This window comes from Tarenaya hassleriana, unplaced genomic scaffold (genome assembly GCF_000463585.1).
Source record: "Tarenaya hassleriana unplaced genomic scaffold, ASM46358v1 Cleome37, whole genome shotgun sequence".
Taxonomy (NCBI): Eukaryota; Viridiplantae; Streptophyta; class Magnoliopsida; order Brassicales; family Cleomaceae; genus Tarenaya; species Tarenaya hassleriana.
Window position 1 is genome coordinate 351,442 of NW_010966725.1, and position 21,205 is coordinate 372,646.

The 21,205-nt window shown below is 39.4% G+C and overlaps 4 protein-coding genes across 6 annotated transcripts; 1 reads left to right on the forward strand and 3 right to left on the reverse strand.

Annotated features, from left to right (window-relative positions):
• Positions 1-160: 160 nt before the first annotated feature.
• Positions 161-2,783, reverse strand: LOC104822594 (persulfide dioxygenase ETHE1 homolog, mitochondrial). Its single transcript, XM_010553858.2, has 9 exons — positions 2,493-2,783; positions 1,752-1,880; positions 1,484-1,591; positions 1,197-1,331; positions 1,073-1,114; positions 931-990; positions 780-833; positions 658-682; positions 161-555 (listed from the first exon to the last, which is right to left on the reverse strand). The coding sequence occupies exons 1-9, from the start codon at positions 2,745-2,747 to the stop codon at positions 455-457; spliced, it is 909 nt and encodes a 302-aa protein (XP_010552160.1). The 5' UTR covers positions 2,748-2,783; the 3' UTR covers positions 161-454.
• A 1,403-nt stretch (positions 2,784-4,186) lies between these two features.
• Positions 4,187-8,614, forward strand: LOC104822597 (C2 domain-containing protein At1g53590). 3 transcript variants are annotated; one of them, XM_010553861.2, is made up of 13 exons: positions 4,187-4,794; positions 4,891-4,965; positions 5,350-5,493; positions 5,684-5,779; positions 5,873-6,004; positions 6,125-6,277; positions 6,371-6,412; positions 6,550-6,598; positions 6,708-6,800; positions 6,903-7,086; positions 7,192-7,315; positions 7,395-8,129; positions 8,206-8,377. In XM_010553861.2, the coding sequence occupies exons 1-13, from the start codon at positions 4,678-4,680 to the stop codon at positions 8,281-8,283; spliced, it is 2,022 nt and encodes a 673-aa protein (XP_010552163.1). In that variant the 5' UTR covers positions 4,187-4,677; the 3' UTR covers positions 8,284-8,377. The 3 variants fall into 3 exon arrangements, with proteins under 3 accessions (XP_010552163.1, XP_010552162.1, XP_019059103.1); XM_010553860.2 differs by having other exon boundaries at positions 4,200-4,794; positions 7,395-8,614; XM_019203558.1 differs by lacking the exons at positions 4,187-4,794; positions 4,891-4,965 and having other exon boundaries at positions 5,403-5,474; positions 7,395-8,614.
• LOC104822596 (pentatricopeptide repeat-containing protein At3g14580, mitochondrial) lies at positions 8,471-10,031 on the reverse strand. Its single transcript, XM_010553859.1, has one exon. It carries the CDS (start codon positions 9,924-9,926, stop codon positions 8,763-8,765), a length of 1,164 nt encoding a protein of 387 aa, XP_010552161.1. The 5' UTR covers positions 9,927-10,031; the 3' UTR covers positions 8,471-8,762.
• A 22-nt stretch (positions 10,032-10,053) lies between these two features.
• Positions 10,054-20,730, reverse strand: LOC104822598 (putative callose synthase 8). The gene is made up of 41 exons (XM_010553863.1): positions 20,326-20,730; positions 20,066-20,166; positions 19,816-19,937; positions 19,654-19,741; positions 19,438-19,548; positions 19,133-19,252; positions 18,961-19,053; positions 18,786-18,877; positions 18,554-18,680; positions 18,326-18,463; positions 18,176-18,252; positions 17,915-18,080; positions 17,404-17,547; positions 17,205-17,322; positions 16,799-17,127; positions 16,585-16,637; positions 16,436-16,496; positions 16,242-16,323; positions 16,111-16,160; positions 15,880-15,966; positions 15,648-15,782; positions 15,470-15,564; positions 15,298-15,382; positions 15,056-15,216; positions 14,856-14,979; positions 14,637-14,731; positions 14,387-14,531; positions 14,102-14,253; positions 13,875-13,981; positions 13,671-13,793; positions 13,505-13,573; positions 13,212-13,380; positions 12,987-13,104; positions 12,762-12,881; positions 12,568-12,683; positions 12,369-12,452; positions 12,170-12,282; positions 11,831-12,060; positions 10,895-11,743; positions 10,563-10,748; positions 10,054-10,418 (listed from the first exon to the last, which is right to left on the reverse strand). The coding sequence occupies exons 1-41, from the start codon at positions 20,561-20,563 to the stop codon at positions 10,188-10,190; spliced, it is 5,904 nt and encodes a 1,967-aa protein (XP_010552165.1). The 5' UTR covers positions 20,564-20,730; the 3' UTR covers positions 10,054-10,187.
• Between the last annotated feature and the right edge of the window lie 475 nt (positions 20,731-21,205).

A 21,205-nucleotide genomic window follows, 5' to 3' on the forward strand; every position in this document is an offset into this window, starting at 1 on the left:
CCATTTTTTTAATACAGGAAAAATATAAATTAAAGTCAAAATAGCATACAGAGATAGAGGATATTTTTTATAATGATCCGTCTCAATCAATGGGGAATGCCCTTGCTAAGTTTGTTCCTTTTCTAATGTTTAAGTAAATCATACATTACAGAATACAAAATAATCTTCCCAATCAGATATTTCGGGAACCCAAATCTTTCACTAAATGCGTTTGTTGAGCCCAACACTCAGCGACCAAGTCAAGAGCACAAAGTATAAGCACTTTTCAACGACATTTAACCAATAATGTAATAAAATAAACATACTCTTATTCAGAATCTTCCATTGTTTTCAAACAATACTCCTAAATCGTGTTTCCACCTAAAACGTAGAATCCTCAAGAGATCCATAAAACTTGTATTCCCGTTTTTCATTTTCTTTAAATAAAAACTCGGGACGGTCGCTGAAAGAAAGTTCAGTTGGCTTTGGAAGGCAGATCCTGATCTTCTTGTAACCCACATACCATGTTTGCCGGAACAGCGATATCAATCATCTTCGGGTACGCCAGATTCAGATCTGTATAATCCATTTGGAGAAGATGAGACTCGGGTTTTATCCGCTAATAAGAGATCGAGATACTCGGGAGCAAAAGAGAGATAACCAAGAATCGATACTTACTTGCCATTATGTTTTTGAACGTTTCCTGCACGGTACAACGAAAAAGAAAGACGGGTTTAGGGGTTAAACGCAGGATATATATGCATGTCTGATAACCGAGTGAGAGCTAGTAGTGATATTACCTTGTCTTTCGTTAGTCGCGGGTTGTATTGCATCTCTTCTCTGACGGTGCTAACCTGAAGATTAGTAAATTTGCACAATAAGCAAAAGAGCAATAACGTCTCTTTCTCCTTGGACTGTTATAAGAATGTGTAAAGAATATCATTTCATTACCGAGAAACCTTTGTAGTCATGAGCCGGGTAGATCAGTGTATCCTTGGGCAATGTAAATATCTGTATTGAATTATATAGTCAATAATCGTTAACGAAAACCATAAATGGCAATTCAAGTAACTTTGAAGAAATGTAGAGTTACCTGTGAGTGAACAGACTCGTAGAGTTGCTCCGAGCTTCCACCCTACCACAACAAAGAACAGCATATCAAGAAAATAGATTCATTGTTGATTCTGGGAAAAGATGCTGAAATTATTATTGTGTACCTGAAAATCTGTCCTTCCACATCCACGAATCAGTAAAGCATCACCCGTGAAAGCCATCCTCGGGTTGGGCTGTTCCTCCCCGTCTCCAGTCACATAAGTAACACATCCTATGGTATGGCCAGGTGTGGCACGAACCTGTGATACCGAATTTGGTTAAGTATATGATCGAGAACCTTCTCCATACAATTCTCCTAACTTTTTCATTTTCCTCGGAGCAAAGCTCTCTGTTTGAGGAAGTTTTCCTTCTTCATTATGATACAGAGATGAACCATCAACCATATAGTTACCTCGAGGAACAGACCACCGAAAGACACTTTGTCCCCAGGTTCAAGAAACTTGTCAGCCTTGGAACCACTTGCTTTCGAAATAAGAGATTTTACGCCAGGAACCTTGGACTGTACAGAAATACGAAAACCGGCCAATGTTCAATCAATGGTAGAAAGTCTTGAACTTGCCTGAGACTTTGATCAATTACTATCGAATGAAATTTAATCGAAAGCTAAACCAGAAAAGAAGAAACATAACCAGTTATCAATGAAAACCAAAGAAACAAACCTTAATGAGCCCAGTTCCAGTAACATGATCGGCGTGAACATGGGTGTTCATGGCATAGATAAGCTTTAAGCCGAGATCATTGATCAGACCCAAGTCTCTATCCACAGTCTTGTCCACCGGATCGATCAACTGCGCATACATACAGTACAATCAAGAACAGATCCAAGATTCATAGATGATCAAAGTTAACACACCCTATTTATTGATTGCAAAGTGATCATCTTGACCAAATCAAATCAATCACTATCAGTTAGATGACCAAGATTTTATCAGTAGCCTTTTCAGCAAGACGAGGAAACTGCTGCTGTATTGGTAGCAATAATATGCGCAAAATTGACATGATTTCAAATCAAATGATCCTCAAGAATGTATATATAATCCAGATGATCAACTGCTACTATGTTCATTCCAATGATCAAACCACTTGCACAGACAATATCGTCTAGTTGATCAATCAACCACTCACATACACAAGAATAATCACGAAAAAAGCTAAGATTATACCCTTAAAACCAATAGTATGAGCCAAAGTTCATCAAAATCTGATCAGATCCCGTCCAATGTTTGTAAATCCAACAATTCAAATGTTTCACAGACGCATCATCCAGCTCAAAGTTTCATCATTGCCCTTAAATCCATACATGCATATCAATATCAGATACACAAATGTAAACCTAAATATCCAGTACCACCGCCTGAAATCTCAAAACCCATATCTCAAAATCAAAACTTTACGCTTACCACAGCAGGTTTATCGGGATGAGACACGTCGGCGAGAAGATACGTATATGTCGAGGACTCCTTCTCGAAGAGCTGACGAAAGAGAAGCTTCGATGAGGAGGAAGACGACGTCGAATAGGAGGGAGAAGACGAAGCCATTGATGCACGAAACGACCGAGTTCTGATCAGAGGAAGAAGAGAGGATTTAAAGGAGACGAGACAAGAGAGATTCCTGGTTACAAGAAAAGGTCGCAATCGTGCAGATATAGTCGCCATCGTTGGAGATGTTAATCCTTTGTTTCACGCTTATCTGCGGCTGTCGTGTTCCACGTTTCCCTAGATGTAAGGGGTCCACGTCAGCATGCAGGGCCCACAATCGGTACGGTGAATGATTTGATGATGAGATTCACGAAACCGACGGCTAAAGAAGCGAAAAGGATAAATACCACCGAGAGCGAAAAACAAAGACGAGAACGCAAAGGGGGCGACTGGTTGCCACCACCTGCAAACGGAGCGGTTGCGATTTTCGGCGGTTGCGGACGATTGAAAAACTGACTGGTTGAACCGCAACCAACCGCAACCAAACTTGTGTTTTGTAATCGCAGTTTCCAACTTGCGTTTTGGTAGCGGTTTCCGGCGTTTTAACAAAAAAACTAAAATATTTTTATTAGAAATTATATAAAACATTAATATATATATTGGTGATGATTTTGTTTAGTGTTATGATTTGATATTATTTTTTAGTATTATATTTTAATAAAAAAAATACAATAGTATAATTTTTAAGTCTAATAATGATTATTTTTAATAATTTTTATAATAAAATTATTTTTTTACTCAAAATAGAATAATACGAAAAATTTAATTAAAACTATTATAAAAAATTATTTTTAAATAATTTTTTTTTGACAATTTATATCAAAACGTAACCGCAACCATAATGAACCATTCACTTCTAACTGCACCCACCCGCAATCGCTACCAAAAGCAACTTCTCAACCGGTCAGTACTAAAGTCAACAAGACGTGGAGTTCAACACGGAAGAGAGAGGTCTAATTAGTAATTATACGTGACAGAGCCTACACACGTGTCTCTTTTTTATCCGTCGGATGAAAGATGATGCAACGGTTGGAATTCGGTTGTAATATTGGGCCTTAGTGATTGATTATATGGGCCTTGAAAAGATAATGGGCTAGACTAATATGCTCCAAATGGCCCAAATGAAATGAATAAAAAACATTTAAGAAAATAAAAAAGGTGTTGCCGACGAGCGAATGATTTTTGTCCGGAAATTGACAGCGTACCTTACGGATGACGACGACAGGTTCCCATCGACATGAAAATTCTTTGATTTCTAAAGTGCAATTTCGCCATTTAATAGTATCTCATATTTTCCGATTATTAATTTTTTTATTAATTTTTTTTCTTGATTAGATTCAATTCAAATTTTACAGTTTCTGTAAATCATTTCACTATCACAATCATATCTTACCCCAATCACATTAAACTATGCAATAATAGTAATATATGAAACTGTCGTTTACAAAAAAAATCATATGATACTGTCAAGAAATCGTAGGCGTCCGTCTCATTGACCGACCTTAACCAACGGTCCAGATCGTTTGACTGACCCAACGAACTCTTAGTGGGTCCCACGTTCCCCCAACGCGCTTCTCGTCTCTTGGAGTTTTCCTTCGTGTTTTTGTGTTCCTCGGAGTTGTTCCGACGAGAGTTATGTTTCGAATGCCCTGGCTCTCACGTTAATTTATTTTTAATGTTTGAAAATATAAAACTGATTCCACGGTTCTTTGACTGCGCCAACACGACGCCGTTTTCAGGAAGAGACACGGAGACAATCTCAATTTTTGTTTTTTTGAAAACGAGACAAATCACAGATTCATCGACGGGGAAAAAAATGATCCAGTGCAAATTCTTGTTTATATCCCTTTGGGAAGCATAATACCCAGAAAAGGAAATGGCGGTTCGCTGATCGTTGTATTTGGCAACAGTTGTTTTCTTCTTCAGCGGTGTTTCTTTTACTCTCCATCTTCCGTCATAACTCGTCAAGTTCCGAATCGGTTTCGAACGTTTTCTGAGTTGGGTATTTTATCTTTCGGCGAAAAGTAGGGATCCTTCGATTTCTTGCTCCTCTCTCTCTTCTGGGTTTGACCGATTTCGATCAAGTGACGAGATTGTTACGACTGCAATGGAGTCCTCGCTGATCCATCACGTGGTGATTGTGTTGCTTTTCCTCTGGCTTCTCTCCTCCCTGAATCGATCCCATGCCGTTTTCTATTTCCTCGCTCTGATTTATCTCTACCTGGTAATGTTCTGCTCCCTCTTGGCTGTTTGCCTAAATTTAATGGACTTTGTTTCATGGATTGTTGATTAATTTGGTGGCTTTTGTTGGTTTGTTTAGGTTCATGAAAGGTATGTTATGAGATTGAGGAGGAAATTGCAGTTTGAAGAGAGGAAGCAATCTAACCAGAGAAGGGTAATTTTACTTCAAAGTTTTCATCTTTAAGTGGAAAGATTCAATTTTTAAGATTTATCTGTTCAACCCAATTTCTGGTTTGATCTTGAAGATATTTGGTCAGTGTCACTTACGAATACTTCAAGGTTCGAACTTTAGTAGTCGCTGAGAGATCAGTCTATACAAAGTGTTGAAATTTTATTGCTTTTCGCTTTGCAATGATCTCTTTTGTTGAACTAAAAGCTAATATACATATATTGTTCTTTACGATTGTACCTTTTGGTTGTAATCCTGTGCTTCATTGCCCTGACTTTTCTTGGCTCAAAGGAAGGACATTAACTTAGTCACGTATAAAGGAACTTGCTTCGCTCTTGTTTATCCTTTTCAATTCCTTTCATCTTTCAGGTTCTATCGGATTCTGAAACAGTCAGATGGTTGAATCATGCTATGGAGAAGATATGGCCTATATGTATGGAACAGATTGCGTCTCAGAAGATTCTTCTCCCCATAATACCTTGGTTCTTGGAGAAGTATAGACCTTGGACAGCGGTATGAATCCGCCGAGATTTTCCTTTTCGGTTCATCTTTTTTGGTTGAGTATCGAATCGGCCATTTTGAGGCACATGTCGATCTTTAGGAGATTACTATGCATCTTAGTTTATCAGAAACTTGATTCACATTCCAAAGAAAGGACTTTTGATTAGTGACAAAACCATTGTTCTCTATGGTGCATGTGCAGAAAAAGGCGATAGTGCAGCACCTCTATTTGGGAAGAAACCCGCCTATGTTGACCGACATAAGGGTCCTTCGCCAGTCTACGGGTGATGATCACTTGGTATATTTTGTAACACTTCAGCTTTTGTCCTAACGCCCTCTTAAAATATCTGAAAGTCGGAAGAAGAAGTTACGCTTGGAGTATATTATGCAGGTCCTGGAACTTGGAATGAATTTTCTCACAGCTGATGATATGAGTGCGATACTTGCTGTGAAATTGAGAAAAAGACTTGGATTCGGGATGTGGGCGAAGTTACATTTGACAGGAATGCACGTCGAAGGAAAGGTAGCGAACCTATCATCCTACCCGCGATTTATATAAGCATTTTACGTGTTTTTCTGCAACTTGGTAGGCTTATTCTTTTCTTTTTTTTCCTGCATTTTCTGCAAAAAATATTTGATGAAGGTGTTGGTCGGAGTGAAGTTTCTCCGGAGGTGGCCTTTCTTGGGGCGTTTACGTGTTTGTTTTGCAGAGCCGCCCTATTTCCAAATGACCGTGAAACCGATCTTCACTCATGGACTTGACGTTGCAGTGCTTCCCGGGATTGCAGGATGGCTTGTAAGTAACCGAAGGTTGATGATATTCAGAAAATATCTCGGAAATTCTGCTTCCTTTATAACACTCATTTCATTTCTCTCCTTCTTCTCTCAGGACAAACTTCTCTCTATCGCATTTGAGCAGACCCTTGTTGAGGTCAAACTTTTCGACTTGTGATTATATCTATTATTCTCTATAGACTTATGTCCGAGCACACGATGGCTCCCGTCTAAAGGACCTCGTTTTACTAATGTTTTTTTGTTCTTTTTCTCTTGCAATGATTTCGTTAACAGCCAAATATGCTGGTTGTTGATATGGAGAAATTTGTTAGCCCTCAGTCAGGTAACTATTGCAGAACGTTCGAGCCCTTGGCTTCTATTTCATGTTTGTTCGTAATCTATGATCAGTCCAATATGACGAGACAAAATGCTTGCTACATGTTTGGTTCCAGAAAATTGGTTTTTTGTCGACGAGAAAGAACCTGTGGCACATGCCTTAGTTGAAGTCGTTGAAGCATCCGATATTAAACCGTCGGATCTGAATGGTTAGTGTTATGATTATCTCTTGAATTGAATGGTTAGTTCTCTACTTTCAAAGAAACCGATTTCGTATGAATGAGATTTCTCTCTGTGATGTTGTGGTTCAGGTTTGGCAGATCCTTATGTGAAAGGACAGCTTGGGAAATATCAGTTCAAAACCAAGATTCAGAAGAAAACACTCTCTCCCAAATGGCATGAAGAGTTCAAGATACCGATATGTACATGGGACTGTCAGAACATACTTAACATTGAAGTTGTGGACAAGGACAGATTTGTTGATGACACCCTCGGGTTTTACTCCGTAACCTAAACCCTAATTCCGATGGTTCTGTGTAGATTTTTCGTGTTCTGTCTCCTCATAGTTTCTTTTTTTCGGATTTGATTTTTACTCTGCAGAGAATGTTCAATAAACATTGCGGAGGTTAGAAGTGGTCAAAGACATGATATGTGGTTACCTCTTAAGAACATTAAAACCGGGAGGCTGCATCTCGCTATAACCGTGCTTGAGGACAATGCAAAGGTAAAATATCGTTATTTACCCTTTCGAAAACACGATGTTAGAATCCTTTTTACGTGACTTTTGATGATCCTTTCAACAGTGGAAAGATGATTGCTTTGATGAAGCTTCAATCGACAAGGAAGACATACGAAATTCCTTTGCCTCCGATTCTACGAATAAAGGCTCCTTCTCGTCGGTGGTATCTGACAAGTCCCCAAGGGTTCCAGATAATATGGAGCCAATTAACATTGAAGGGCAAGAAGAGACTGGAATCTGGATTCATCAACCGGGAAGTGAAGTCTCACAGATTTGGGAGCCGAGGAAAGGAAAGGACAGACGCCTCGATAATCAGATAAAGAGAGTTCCTAACGATACTGGTGGAAGCACCCATTCAACCAAGTCTGGGTCACCCAACAACGAAAGCAGCAACTCTGACGAAAATCGGGATTCGAAGAACCCGATAAAGTCTGTTGGTCGGGGCTTGAAGAGAATTGGTTTAATGTTTAACAGGAACAGCAAAAAGGAGGAAGGTCATATCGGAAACGTAGAGGAGGATTTTCAATCTCCCCGTATCAACCTGAAGGCAGTGAATCAAAAGGGTATTGGGGTAAGGTTCATCGTTGAAGACAGCCTCTCGGGCCCCCTTTCGAGCAGGACACCGAAAGGCGGAGCTCTGAGTCCAGACGGGAGTTTGCCAGACAATAATCAACACAAGGGACACATGAAAGATGTCGCCAAGAGCTTACTGAAACATGCTGAGAAGTCTACAAGGCACATAAAGCATGCCTTTTCACGTAAAGGATCAAGGAAATCCAGAGATGGCGGCTTAACAGTGGTAGAGCAAGATATTGTCCCCGAATCTGAGACTGAGTCTGATTCTGAATCTGAATTTTCCAATGATGTATCTGCAGCTGACTGCTTACAGGACCTTGGAACACCAAGAACACAAGCCGAAAATACTATCAGTACAGGCGAAAGTGATCATGTAGAGCCATCTTCCAACCAGAAGACAGATACAAGTGCCGTTCCAAACATTTCAGCCAATAGTGTAGTGAAAGAAGAGAAAATACAAGTAGAAGACTTGAAATCCACAGATATCGCTGACAGGAACATCTCGGTTGGCGAAGAGAAAGCCGACACGCCTAAAAGCGTTGAAGAGAATGAAAGGGAAACATCTCAAAGTGAAAAGTGACCATGTATAGATAATCAAGCATAGGTTGGGATGTAAGCTAATATAGCTTTATGTTTGTTACAAGATTTTTGGAATCCTTGTACAGATCTTAGGACAAAGGCTTGGTCCTTCTCGTTGTTCCTGCTTCATTTTCTGGTTCCTTCGTTAGAGCTCACGTAGAATTCCGGAAGAAAAGCTCGTGTGGAGTCTGTGGACAAAAGCTTGTTTATGTCTCTCTGATCAAAGAATACATCATTACACTCAAGAACTCGTGCTCATTGCTAAACAGAGGTTTCTTTAGCTATCAATTATGTGATCCAAATTCACATGAGGATGATTCTTCTCAGAAACTACAGACTGAAGAATCTTCCACCACATCCCTGTTTTCGGGACAAAGCCTTGCTTCACCATTTGCCTCAAAACCCACTCCATTTCTGAGATCGCCTCCTCTTGGCATAGCCCCTGAATCATCTTCTTGTAAGATGCGAAACTCGGTCTCATGCCCCATGAAATCATCTGACCCATCATCTTGTTGGCTTCCAAGATCCTGTTTTTGTCCAAAAGACCATATAGAACCTCCTGATACGACCCGGGATTAGGTTCACATCCCTTCAACTTCATCTTCTCCAAGAGTTCAATCCCTTCTTCAACCCTACCTTTCTTCCTCAGACCCGATATCAAAATGTTGAACGTGATTGCGTCAGGTTCGATTCCTTCCTTCTCCATTCTCTCCATCAACTTGAAAGCTTCCTCGAACTTCCCCCGAAGGCAGAAAGCTCGGATCAATGGCGAAAACGTCATCACATTAGGCCGTGAGTTCTGCTTAGGAAATTCGTCGAGCAGTTGGAGTGCAGCATCCATATCCCCACTCTCACACAACCCTTTGATGAGTATATTCAAACAACAAGCATCGATCTCAACACCCAACTTGGGAGCACTCATGAAGATCTCATGAACAACATCGAACAGCTTCGCTGAAACAAGAAGATTCAAAACAAAGTTGAAACTTTTGGCACTTGGCCAACACCCAAATTCCGGCATATCAAACAAAATCTCGATTGCTCGTTTGATTCGACCGGCTAAATTCCCATAAACCCTCATTACATTGTAGAAGAACTCCTCAGACAAACGGCATCGCTTCTCAAGCTTCAAACTTTTCATGATCTCTTCGATTTCGTCGAACATCCTAGCTTGCCCCAGCTTGTTTATCAAAAGGGTATAGAGAGATTCTGTCGGTTGATAATCTTTCCGTCTCGAGTAATGTTCGTACGCGGGCATGAGAAAGCTCGGATCTTTGACATTGTCGAAGATTTTCAAAACCTCGTTCGGCGCCAGCCAGTCCTTGTGACTCAGCCTGGAGAGATTGTCGTCGCCGGGAAATCGTTGAGACGATGGAATCCGATGGGAAGATGACAGAAATCGAACGGCAGAAGCAGACAGAACAATCCTACGAGGAAGCATCCTCTCTCTCTCTCTAGAATTCCAAAATATTACATATATTTATTCAAATGGATGTAATATGTGAAGTTACTTTTTCCAAAAGTTGAAGACATGAACTTGGACAAAGGGTCGCCAACAATTTATATCAGATTTAAATTTTAATGCTTGTTATTATGAAATCAGAGTTTCTATGAATCGGCTTTTTGTACAGAGCAAAGGCAAATGAAGTAGTCACTACTGTACAAGCAAAAAACGTAGCAGAAAGAAGAAAGAACAGTGACTTCATCTATTCTTCTTCTTCCTTTCAAGAATCGGTTGAATTTGCAGTCTTCTGTTGAATGCTTCGTTGAAGAGAAACCGTGTCTGGAAAGCGGAAATGATAGGAAGCCATGCAAGAATAGCCACTGGAGCAAACAGAACAACCCCCATTCCATAATCGTATGCCCGGGCGAGAACCCGAGTGAACTCCCACAAGCCAGTGTCCTCTATCTTTGGCCTAACCGCTTGTGCGATCTGCAACAAACGTGGAACATATGAGAAGAAAGCAAGATTTATTGTCTGGGCCTGACAGGAAACGTGGAACATATGAGAAGAAAGCAAGATTTATTGTCTGGTCCTGACAGGAACTGTCTTTGACATGGTTTGTGGAACATGTACCAGAATCAAGCCCCAACCAGTGGGCAAGAAGGCTAAGCAGCAGACAACAAGGTCTTTCAGAGAAAGGTGACAGATTCTGGATAGTGTAATTATGATGGCTAGAATACTCAGGAAAATAAACACTTTGAAGAACCGGAAAACAAGATGTTTTCTTGTGCTGAAGAGTTGCCTCCCGAGCGCCACGGCCTGCAAAAAGCGAAGATCGATGAGAACTCTCTCTGGTGACAAGAAAACATCTTGTGAGTTTTAAAAGTTTTTTACTGTAATTTCTCTGTCTCAGATTTGGTTTTTCTTTAGGATTTGGGGAAAAATTATAGTAGTAAAAGGATTACCTTGACAGTGAGAAATGTGGCAATGATCACGACCCAGGAAAGTGCATAGACTATGATATTGGTGTTGCTTTGGGTGATGTCAAGGTGATAAACCAAACCATATTGGTATAAGAAGAACCTGAGAGACAGAAATATCTCCAACAAGCGAGCCCCTAAACCAGAGCCCCGGAGATGGGCTTGCTCATCATTCCACCACGATTGCCAACTCTTGTCTTGTTGAATTCCTATCCCGCCTTGCTCTTTAATCCACTTGTTCCAATCTTTCCAGTCATCGACTATTCTCTCCCAGGAAAATCCAGAAGGGTTGAAAAGAAACGGGGCGCATAGCCAAGTGAGAGACATGAACCACACCGAGTAGGTGATCAAAGCGAAAGCCATGTTGCTTTGAGAAGTACGCTTGAACAACTCATAGACAATCAGAAGAATGATGAGCTCGAACCCTTTGACGAAATGGCTTCGGGAATATAATCTGTAGTTTTCGCTGAAGCTGGCATGAAACACCACGACCTTACGCCCAGTTGGTCTGTATTTGGCACCTCCATGTAGAATAGTTCTGCCATAGTAATGTGTTTTTGTTCCTAGGGAGAAAGTGAAGAAGAATGCAGCAAGCTGAAGTTGCATGAGGATGAAGTCTTGAAGGGCTGTGAGAAATCCTTTCTCCAATGCAATCTCCATCACCATCGGTAAGCCGGTCAAAAGACCTAACTGGATAAATGACTGGGAAGCAAGGGCTGTTTCCAATGATTTTATGTTTTTCACTTTGGCTTCGAGGATAAGTGTTTTCTGCAGCCCGCTGAGAACGAGGTATAGTTGCCCATATAGATAAATATATATCCCCAGCACTGAAATCTGTACAAAAGTTCAGTGGATATCAGAGCTCACGCCACAACTGAAACCTGAAAATTGATGAGTCAGAGAAGTTTTTTTGTACATTACCATGCTACTGAAGTAAAACCCAATTGTTGTGAAATAGCAGGACAGCATTCTGAAGAAATCAAACCGTTGTCCTAAACGGTAAATGTCACGGCTTAATGTTTGCTCGCTGTTTCCGTTGGCTACCTTGGCTTCAAACTTTGAAATCTGGTTTAGGCCAACATCACGACCTTTTCCAACTTGGAGGTATTCATGGTACGTTATGCATCCCCGTCGTAAGGTGGTATTGAATCCTAAAGGACATCAAGAACGACGTAAGCAACAATAACTCTTGAGTTTACCAAACAAAAACTCTTGGTGATTGCTGATAAAGAAAATTTCCAGTAAAGAATGAATCTTTACCAGCAAAAACATCCTCTGTTAAATTAATGGTCTTTGATGCTTTGCTCACACCACCCCTTGTTATGTGAAATATCCTATCGAAGACATCAGGATGCCCGTAGTGAAAACGTACCCTGTGTATCAATGGAAACGATAGAAACCATGTGGTTAATGGCCTCAGCACCGTGATTTTGTAGGTGTTGAGAATAAGAATTCTTGCCTCAGAGGATTAGCAAGAAGTCTCTGCCCGATCGTAACAAAGCTGGTCTCTTGATATGACATGAACCACGCTAGAGAAGAAACACTGCAATATCAGAGAATCATAAATTCTTAGCTTATGGTTTGACACAACACAAACCCTCCACATTACTGCTGTGGATTATACGGAAAAGGCTGTGGAATACATGCTAGGAGCTAACCTGCCAGTGAATATGTGTTCCCTTAACCCAAGAATTCTCGGAGGTTTTCTTCCACGCTTGCGAAGAAATTCTTGAAGAAGATTTCTCATTTTGAAAGCCTCCTCCAGATAGTTATCCTGGGAATATTAGAGAAGTTTCAGAACCAAATTTTGTTCATACGCAAAGTACAAAAAGCCAAAGTGGCAAAAGCGTACTTGGTTCATATCAATAGTCTGAAGTGCTTCACCACGCGTGAAAATTATTGCATGATTTTGATTTTCAGGCTTCCCCTCTCCAATGTTTGGGGTTCCAGGAAGTTTGATACGATATACTTCCTGAATGACCACAACCAAGTTCATTACTACATGGGGAAGATTGTATAGTTCTAATCGCACATCAAACTCTCAAGAACTGATAAGAAATATGAAAAAATTTGATACCTGATCAAGACCATTGACAGCTTTAACCAATATAGAATAGTAAACCTTCTCTGGCTTTGGTTTATTTAACACAATTTCTTCCCTCTCCTCAACATATGCAACACGAAGAGCTGGGTACCTAAATGCAACATTCGTGTGTAATACCGTTAAAAATTCATGATTTGGCTAAAGAACGAACCAAGATTATTGGCCGTATATGCTTTTTATTGGTATACACAAACTTACTTTATCATCAGGTCGAGTATGTCTTGTGCATGGGGATCTCCAGAGGATTTTTGGGCTCCAAACATTTGACAAGAAACGACATATGTGAATTTCATATCTGCTAATGCATCTAGTTGTCCCGCTAAAGCACGGTTACTTCTTTCCACATCGTCATATCCTTCAAGAATATCTGCACAAGAAAACGATCATCCACATTTGAAAAATATCTTTCAGTAACTAGGACTAAATGCATCAAGGGTATGTCAACTAAACTGAAAGAGTTAAGCACATAGACTAGAGTAAAGAATGCGAACCTTCATCATCTGCCATGTCAAGGAAGGCCTGTAATTTCAATGCTTCTCGGTAATACATCATACCACGAACTGTTATGCATGAATAAAATGATTTTTTTTTTAACTCAATGTAAAAGATAGATGAGAAGACAATCTGGCAAGTTGCACATATGATAACATTTCTCACCCGTTCTGCCTAATGTTTGTCCACGAAAAGACGCCCATTTCCGAAGCTCTTCTTCTTTACCCTCATTTTTTAATGCATCCAAGTTGTCACATCCCATTCGCTCAAGAAAGTTTTTCCACTCATCTGACAGGCAGCCAAAATACATAACTCTGAAACATGAGCAATCAAGACTGGTGGTCAAAATGACCAGGTTCTAAGATTTACCTGGAAATATTTTCTTCATATAAAAGATGATTGACACACTAGACTTGCTAGAATGCAGCTCCTTCATTGAAAAGTTAATATCTTCTTGGTAATGTGGAGTCATAACACTGCAACAAAAATTGTCATTCCTTACGTCATAAGATCAAAACAGATACTCATTCAGGATTTTTTTTAAAGCATTTTAGATGTCCAGTAAATCTTCAGACGGGAAAGTTGGAAAGGCGGACCTGAAAGACAGCATATTGCGTACTTTAGGAGCGGCTGGCATATCCATGAAAAGTGAAGTAGCAAAGAAACAAATACGTCTCCGAGCTTCTAAGTTCTCTGGTATGTCCATTGCAGTATCTTTGACAGTTAACAATAAAAGAAAACGTTGGAGCTGCCACAAAAAAAGGTAGAAACATCAGGGCATTGCAGCATGTTCGTGGGACCGACGCATCTGAGCGATGATTAAAAGAGAAATTCTAGTGGAATGCAGATCAACAAGTGATACTAGAAAAAATGACAGGTACCTGTTCATTCAAAGAAGCACTATCTGGCAGAGGAAAATGAATGCATTTCCTTTCTCCATAGGATTCAAACAACTGTGGTTCTATTATTCTCATAAAAAAATCTTCCTCCTCTGTTTCTTGGCGATCATCTAGCAAATCCAAAATTCTGAAGACGACAAGAACAAGATTAAGCAAAAACAGATTGCTCATTCCTTCACAAAGAGATGTCTAAAAAAGGAAATGAAACCTGTTGACTTCTGTTCCCACTGACCTGTCACCGTGTATCATCATATCATTTGTTACCAGCTCAAAGATGTCCTGAAGAACCTTCACAACTTTATCATGTTGGTCGTCGATTCCCTCAACCTGGGAAACAATGAACAAGAAATGCATAAATTGAAACCATTAGACCGACACCGACTATGCTATAAGAAGGGAACGATTGTTGCTCTAAAATCTGAATTTAATAACCATATGGCAAGGTGATTACCAGAAGTTGAACCAGCTGAATACATTTTTCATGCAACGCTGGGAGCTCACTCATTTTAAAATCCTCAAGCAAACTTGATTGTCTGATGCTTTCCTCTATTTCATTTATTATGCAAGATATAACCCTAAAACAAGATTGAGAATACAAATTGTGATGAAGTGAAACTGTGTAAAGTAGACGAGAGCGCAATAACAACTTACTTTTTTTCAAGATCACCAATAACGAGAATCTGAAGAATGTACTTCAAGGATTCATAGCATTCTTTTACTGCATAGTACATGTATTCGTCTTTCCTAATCCTTCTGTAAAGAGCCTCATCCTTCCCAACAAAATCTTTTGCAATGCTCAGAGCTGTTGAAAACTAGTAAGATGTGGCAGCTATATTTACCGATAAACTGAAAGACTCATAAAACATTGTGAAGAACGTCCGTAAGAAAACTACCTTGTTTGCAAGGAGAAACATGGGCCAACGGACCATCCCAGATAATAGCTCTGATGATATTGGCATTGTCATCAAATCCAGCTCCCTGATGAGAAAATATTTAGTGATTTGCAAACTACTTTGAATAAGTCAAACTTTACGTGCAGACAATACAAGAAAGAGAGTCTTTTGCCTGTTACTTATCAGATCCTCTGATCTGAAACTGTTGATGATTTGGTTCCAGACCAAGACAAACTTCGCCATACTATTCTTCTCGGCCTCGGGGACCTGAACAGACAGGACACCAATTTTTCGATAAGAAACTAGATTGATTTTGTGTTTATAAATGAGCTGCTCATATAACTTCTTACCCTGCCAATGTTGAATGGGAAGAAGCCTCTCTGATTTCTGTTTTTCTCATCTTTGGGTGAACGTGGAATAAGAGTAATATTGAATGCAGAAGGCAAAGTGTGAAACCGTCCTCTCAACATTCCCAGAGTCCGAATCTGAATAGTTATGCAAAGAGAAGTTGGTCTGAAACTGCAACAATCCAACCAGGAAAAGCATACAATCACAAACACAACAACATTACATGTATTATACCTCCCCAAGGTGATGCAGAATTCCATACAGCCCGCCAAATATAGTACAAAAAACTGAATACCATATCTGTGTGTCCATGAAGTAGACCTGAAAGATCAGAGTTGATCCTTGAGCGTCACGAATTGGTAGCAATTCAACAGTTTATCAAATGCACTCATTTTCTCGTAATATGTATGGGGTTGTCATATCAATGGGGGGTTGGTTTTGCACTGATCTTTATTGAGTACTCACCAATATGATTGGTGACCATATGGCCACAATCGCAGCAGCATTGCTCTTCACTATAGAAGAAGATACTATCAGTGACCTCAAAATAAGGTAAATAGTTGTAACTACAAGTAATTTAGATAACTAGAGTATACCTTCTGGAAAAATTTCATGCCACTCATAATTCCGCACCCCAACATTCATTATCATCCGTGTAGGTTCTATCAGGGGCTTTATCTGCATTCGCCAAAAAAAAAAAAGAATGTAGGAGAGAGGTAAACAAGAAGCAAACCGGGTTGCTCAGAATAATAACTGTCCAAAATTACAGGAAAACTTCGGTTTTACTTACCTCAAATGCATAACTGAAAAAAAATTTACTCAGGAGAACCAAAATCCAGAAAAGGGTGTACCTGAACAATAAGTGAACTTGAAACCTCAGGGAAAGAAGAAATGGAACTGAACAATAATAAAGCAGTAGAAAAGTGACACAAGACGTACTTGAACTGTGACACCTGAGTTTCTTGCATTCCACGCCCAACATATATCCTGGGCTGCAAAAAGATTGCATGTCAAGGATATTTCAGGTTGCAAAGTAATTGAGTGTATTGTTAAGAGCAACTTTGAGATTCCAAGCATGAAATGGAATAATGGATGTGAAAAGCTCAAGGGATTAATGTCCTACAAATGAAATGGAGTTTCTGAGACTGATTACCTGTTCCCACCAAGACAAAGTTTTGCAGATGCGGTGATTGGAAATCTCAATATATTTGCTTATGGCAGGAACCAAAAACAATACCAACTCAATCGCATTTCCTGTCAGGTATATTGTGACTGCAACCATATAGGGGGAAAAGCACCATTCGCCAAGCAAAGTTTTGTAATTTGTGAAATAGCACATATACTTCCTTCTTGAATGAGCGTAAAGCACTGGAAGTATAATGGTCCACACCACCGCAAAACCCAGCTTAACCATTTGTTTCTTCTTTTCGGAGATTTGCATGGTTTTTCTTGCTTTCCAGGTGAAGATTATGTCAAGAATTGCTGCAACCCAAAGATTCATGTTAGCAATAAGTAGAGTAGTCTTACCATATAACGTTGTTTGGAAAACTGTTTCAGACCTTGTATAAGTTTAATAATGGCTGATGTAATGAAAATGCTCATAACATCTTCAAATATAACAGCATCAAACACTTGAAAAGGAGAATCCACATCGTGGCAAGCCATAATTATCATCGCCTGAAACAGGAATTGAATTATATAGTAATAAATGAACTGCATAGATTTGATAAAGAAGTCAAAGACCAGAAGAAGTGGAACCTGTAGTGACAAAAGAAAGAAACTCCACATTCTGTCGAAGCTCCGGAATATCTGCCAGAATGAACGAATCTCTACAAAATTTGTCTTTCCAAGCCAGGTTTCTTCCTTTTTCTCCTTTTGTTCCTTTTGTTCCTCAGTAAGAACCTGCAAAAGAAAAACATCACATCACAAGGAAAATCTTTCTGTATTGTCCTGGAGACATACAAAGTGGAGCTCCTAGTCCAAAATTTCAAAGGCAATGCAATTGCAAAGTGAGCCCAAATTTGGAACACATCTTGTTTCATATTTGTAGTTGTGAATTATGATTTAATTGAGTCATGAGCTTACATAAGAAATAAGCAATATATTAAGCTCCTTATTCTCCTCAATGAGCTAAGATCGCCATACTGGTAAGGCATAAATGAAGCGGCTATCGATGAGTAAGCATGCATTATACTTTAGGTCACTTATTGTGCACATGCAAATGTGAAATCATGGCAAGTAAAGTTTCCATGAGTTCAGGGATGTGTACCCCTTGCTCTTCATCATCCTCAACTTCCTCATCTGTTTTCTTTGTTTTCCTTAGAGATTTGAAAATTCCTCGGCATCTTGCTGGTTTGCTTCTTGGTGGAGATTCTAAACAGAAGAAGTCATGGTCATCACGCATTGGCCAACCTATTTCAAAGCATTCTTGAGACCTGGGAGGAGCAACGGATATGATTAACAATGTCTACGGCTTTAGATACTGATACGAGATCCAAGGATGCAAGACGCTGAAAATTTAAGGTCTGACCAGAAGTACTCATTAAGATCATCATAGTTTCTCCAAGTAGAATGATCTGTAGTCCCATTCTTGTTCTTGGCAGCTTCCTGCAGATTTTTTCTTTGCAGTTAAACACTTGTCTGTGAGCTACTCCAGAAGCTACATCCGAAAGTGAACTACCTTTTTTATAACAGTGTATATCGGAGTAACTACTTTGTCAAGGAAACAATTGTGCCCTCTTCCATATGCTGGTTTGACCTTTTCCCCAGTTATCATACTAATGGCACCGGTTAAAATTCCATGAAGTTCATATGCCATCTGAATTAGCATCAACAGAAATATTGTCAACATCATGAGAGTCAGCAGAAAAAGCACTAATAACCTATAAACATATTTCATTGAACTTACATGGTGGAAAATGTAACACAAACACTCTGGCATGAACCTCAGATTTGCAGCCTCTCCCCATATAAGAAGATAGAGTCCTATGTAAAGTGTTTTATATTGTAGTGCTTCTGTTTTCACATACGGTAACCTGTAAATTTTGATAGCAACTGGTTAGAAATAAATGTATGTGAAAGCCATAAAAAGTATGAAATGTGGATGGATGAGGAAGAATTCTGGAAATTAATATTGCTACCTGATGTTGTTCTTTCTCCCGAGAAATTTGCACCAGTTTGTGTAGTTCTTGAAGAACTTCTTCATCAGTGCATCGACAGCCTCATCACCTGTCTGATTACAACAATAACTTAATGTCATTTTCAAAAGTATGGAAGTCTAAGCAATTCCATTTGATAACATAAATGCTCTGGCACCTTTGGGGCTGAAGATTGCTTCTGAGGTTGACGTATAATGGTGTTACTGAGGAGTAGAATAAGATGCTCCCTCTGGTTGGCAACATTTCCTTCCTGAAGGATATCAAACACAATTGAAATGCTCACTACTTAGCTATTTCTAGTGAACAGTTCCAAAGTTCTAGACGAGTACCTGGAACCCAAATGCACACTGTAGGAAGACAAATAAATCGGCGTAAGGCTGATTTTTCTCAAACTCTTCTGGTGGAGGCAAACCACGAATGTTATGTACAATTGCAACAGCGGCATTAATCTGCATTTTACAACATCAACGAATTCACAACATGAAAAATAATCTGAAATCACAAAGAAAATCAGATAGAATCATTACGATGAGAAATCATAATAAAAGAAGATTACCAAATAAAATTAAGGGAAAAAAACTGGACGAAAAAAGAAACAACTCAGTGTTCCACATGACACCATAGATGAGTATACCTCGGGCAGCTGCCTAATTGCTTGATGCATCCCACCTTTGTCAAGGGGAAGAATGTTATATGGTACATAGAATTCAGATTTTGCACGAATACTGTCTCTTTCTGCAATGGCCTAATCAGAATTCAGAAATCAAAACTTCATGTTCAATTTTCAACTCTGCAGAAACAAATGCAAAAGTAACACATATTTGTGTAACACAGAAAGGGAGGCAGGAACCTGAGGACCGGCTGCACTAGTGACTGTCTTTAGAACTTCATATAAAACAGAAGCAATTCGACGAGCATTTATCAGCTTCTCTCTTTGACTGTATACATCATGAAAATCAAAAGACAATTCCAAGATGGAACCATAAAGCATGACAGCAGGGACAAAGAATACCTATTATCCAAATTGAATTCTGCACCATGTCTGATAATGTATTCCTTGTAAGCATGATAAACACGTTTCAGTTCACGAACGTCACTCTTCTCTTTTCTTCTCCTTATGGTAGCCTCTTCGTCCTACAGATAAATAGAGACCCCGAAAACAAGAATTGAATTCAGAGTGTTGACCAAATTCATAAACTACCCTAAACTGATCCAAGTCATATCTCTGTTCCGACACATGTTCTTGATATTCAATGACTTGCCTGTTCAAGCCTTTGGAGAAGAGATGTCTTGAACTGCCGAACTCCTCTTCCCGTGGAATTCCTGTCCATGTAGTGTGCTATCTCGAAAGCATGAAAACGACCTGCAAAAACAATTATAGCAACATAGGAAAACAAGAAGTTCTGAACATTGGTCTTCACTTATGATTCTTGAACAAGAAACCCCAATTTTAAAAAAAGATTCAAATTCAGCATAGGCTGAACCAAATTAGGGCAAACATAATAAGGCAACAGAAACCCACATAGATAAGCAATACGAGGTTCTTCAGACTCAACCAAGTTTGCAACTCGGAGAAACCTCTGAATTTCCGAAGCTAACGTCGCCGGCAACCTCTCACTGTCGAAGGGCTCAGGAACATGTTCCCGGAATGTGAGGGACCTCGTGAACTGACTGGTGGGGTGATCCGGCGAATTTCTCCGACCAGAATAGCTCGTGCTCGGTACATCGATGGGATCCGCGGGAACAATCTCGTAAGACATTGGGAGAAATTGGACCAAAAGTGCCGATTTTGACGCTTTTGGGGGTTTCGTCGGTGGGTTTTTGGAGGGAAACAGAGGGAAGGAAAGAAAGAGGAGGATTGATATAAAGGGGAAATTGCTTAGCGAGGTGAGCTTCCATGGCGGACAAATTGAAAAGAGAGAGCAGTGGTGCGATCTCTTTTTTGGCTTTTTTTGCTTTTTGCGAAGATGTATTGTATTTTCTACATGGCCGTTCTTTTTTAGAGGGAAAACGAGTTGGGGTTCATAAATAAATAAATTTTAAAACCCCTTGAAATTAAATTACTTTTTAAAATAATATCAAACTAATGCTTTTTAATTGCCCATGTGAAATCATTGGAATCCAAATATGTATGTTTTTATTTTCTCATATATATGATTGTACCGATATAAATATGACAAACTAAACCCAAATGAAATTTTTAAATGTTTTTTAAATATCAAAGTCCAAGATTTGATTTTTTTCAATATAGCTTGCTAAATAATAATAATATCTTATACTTATATAATTATATTGATGAGCGCATATATATATATATATATGGAAGGTGGTTATACTTATACAGTGTATGATGTGTATAATAACACGCAATAACACATTGCCAACCACATGCATGTATCATT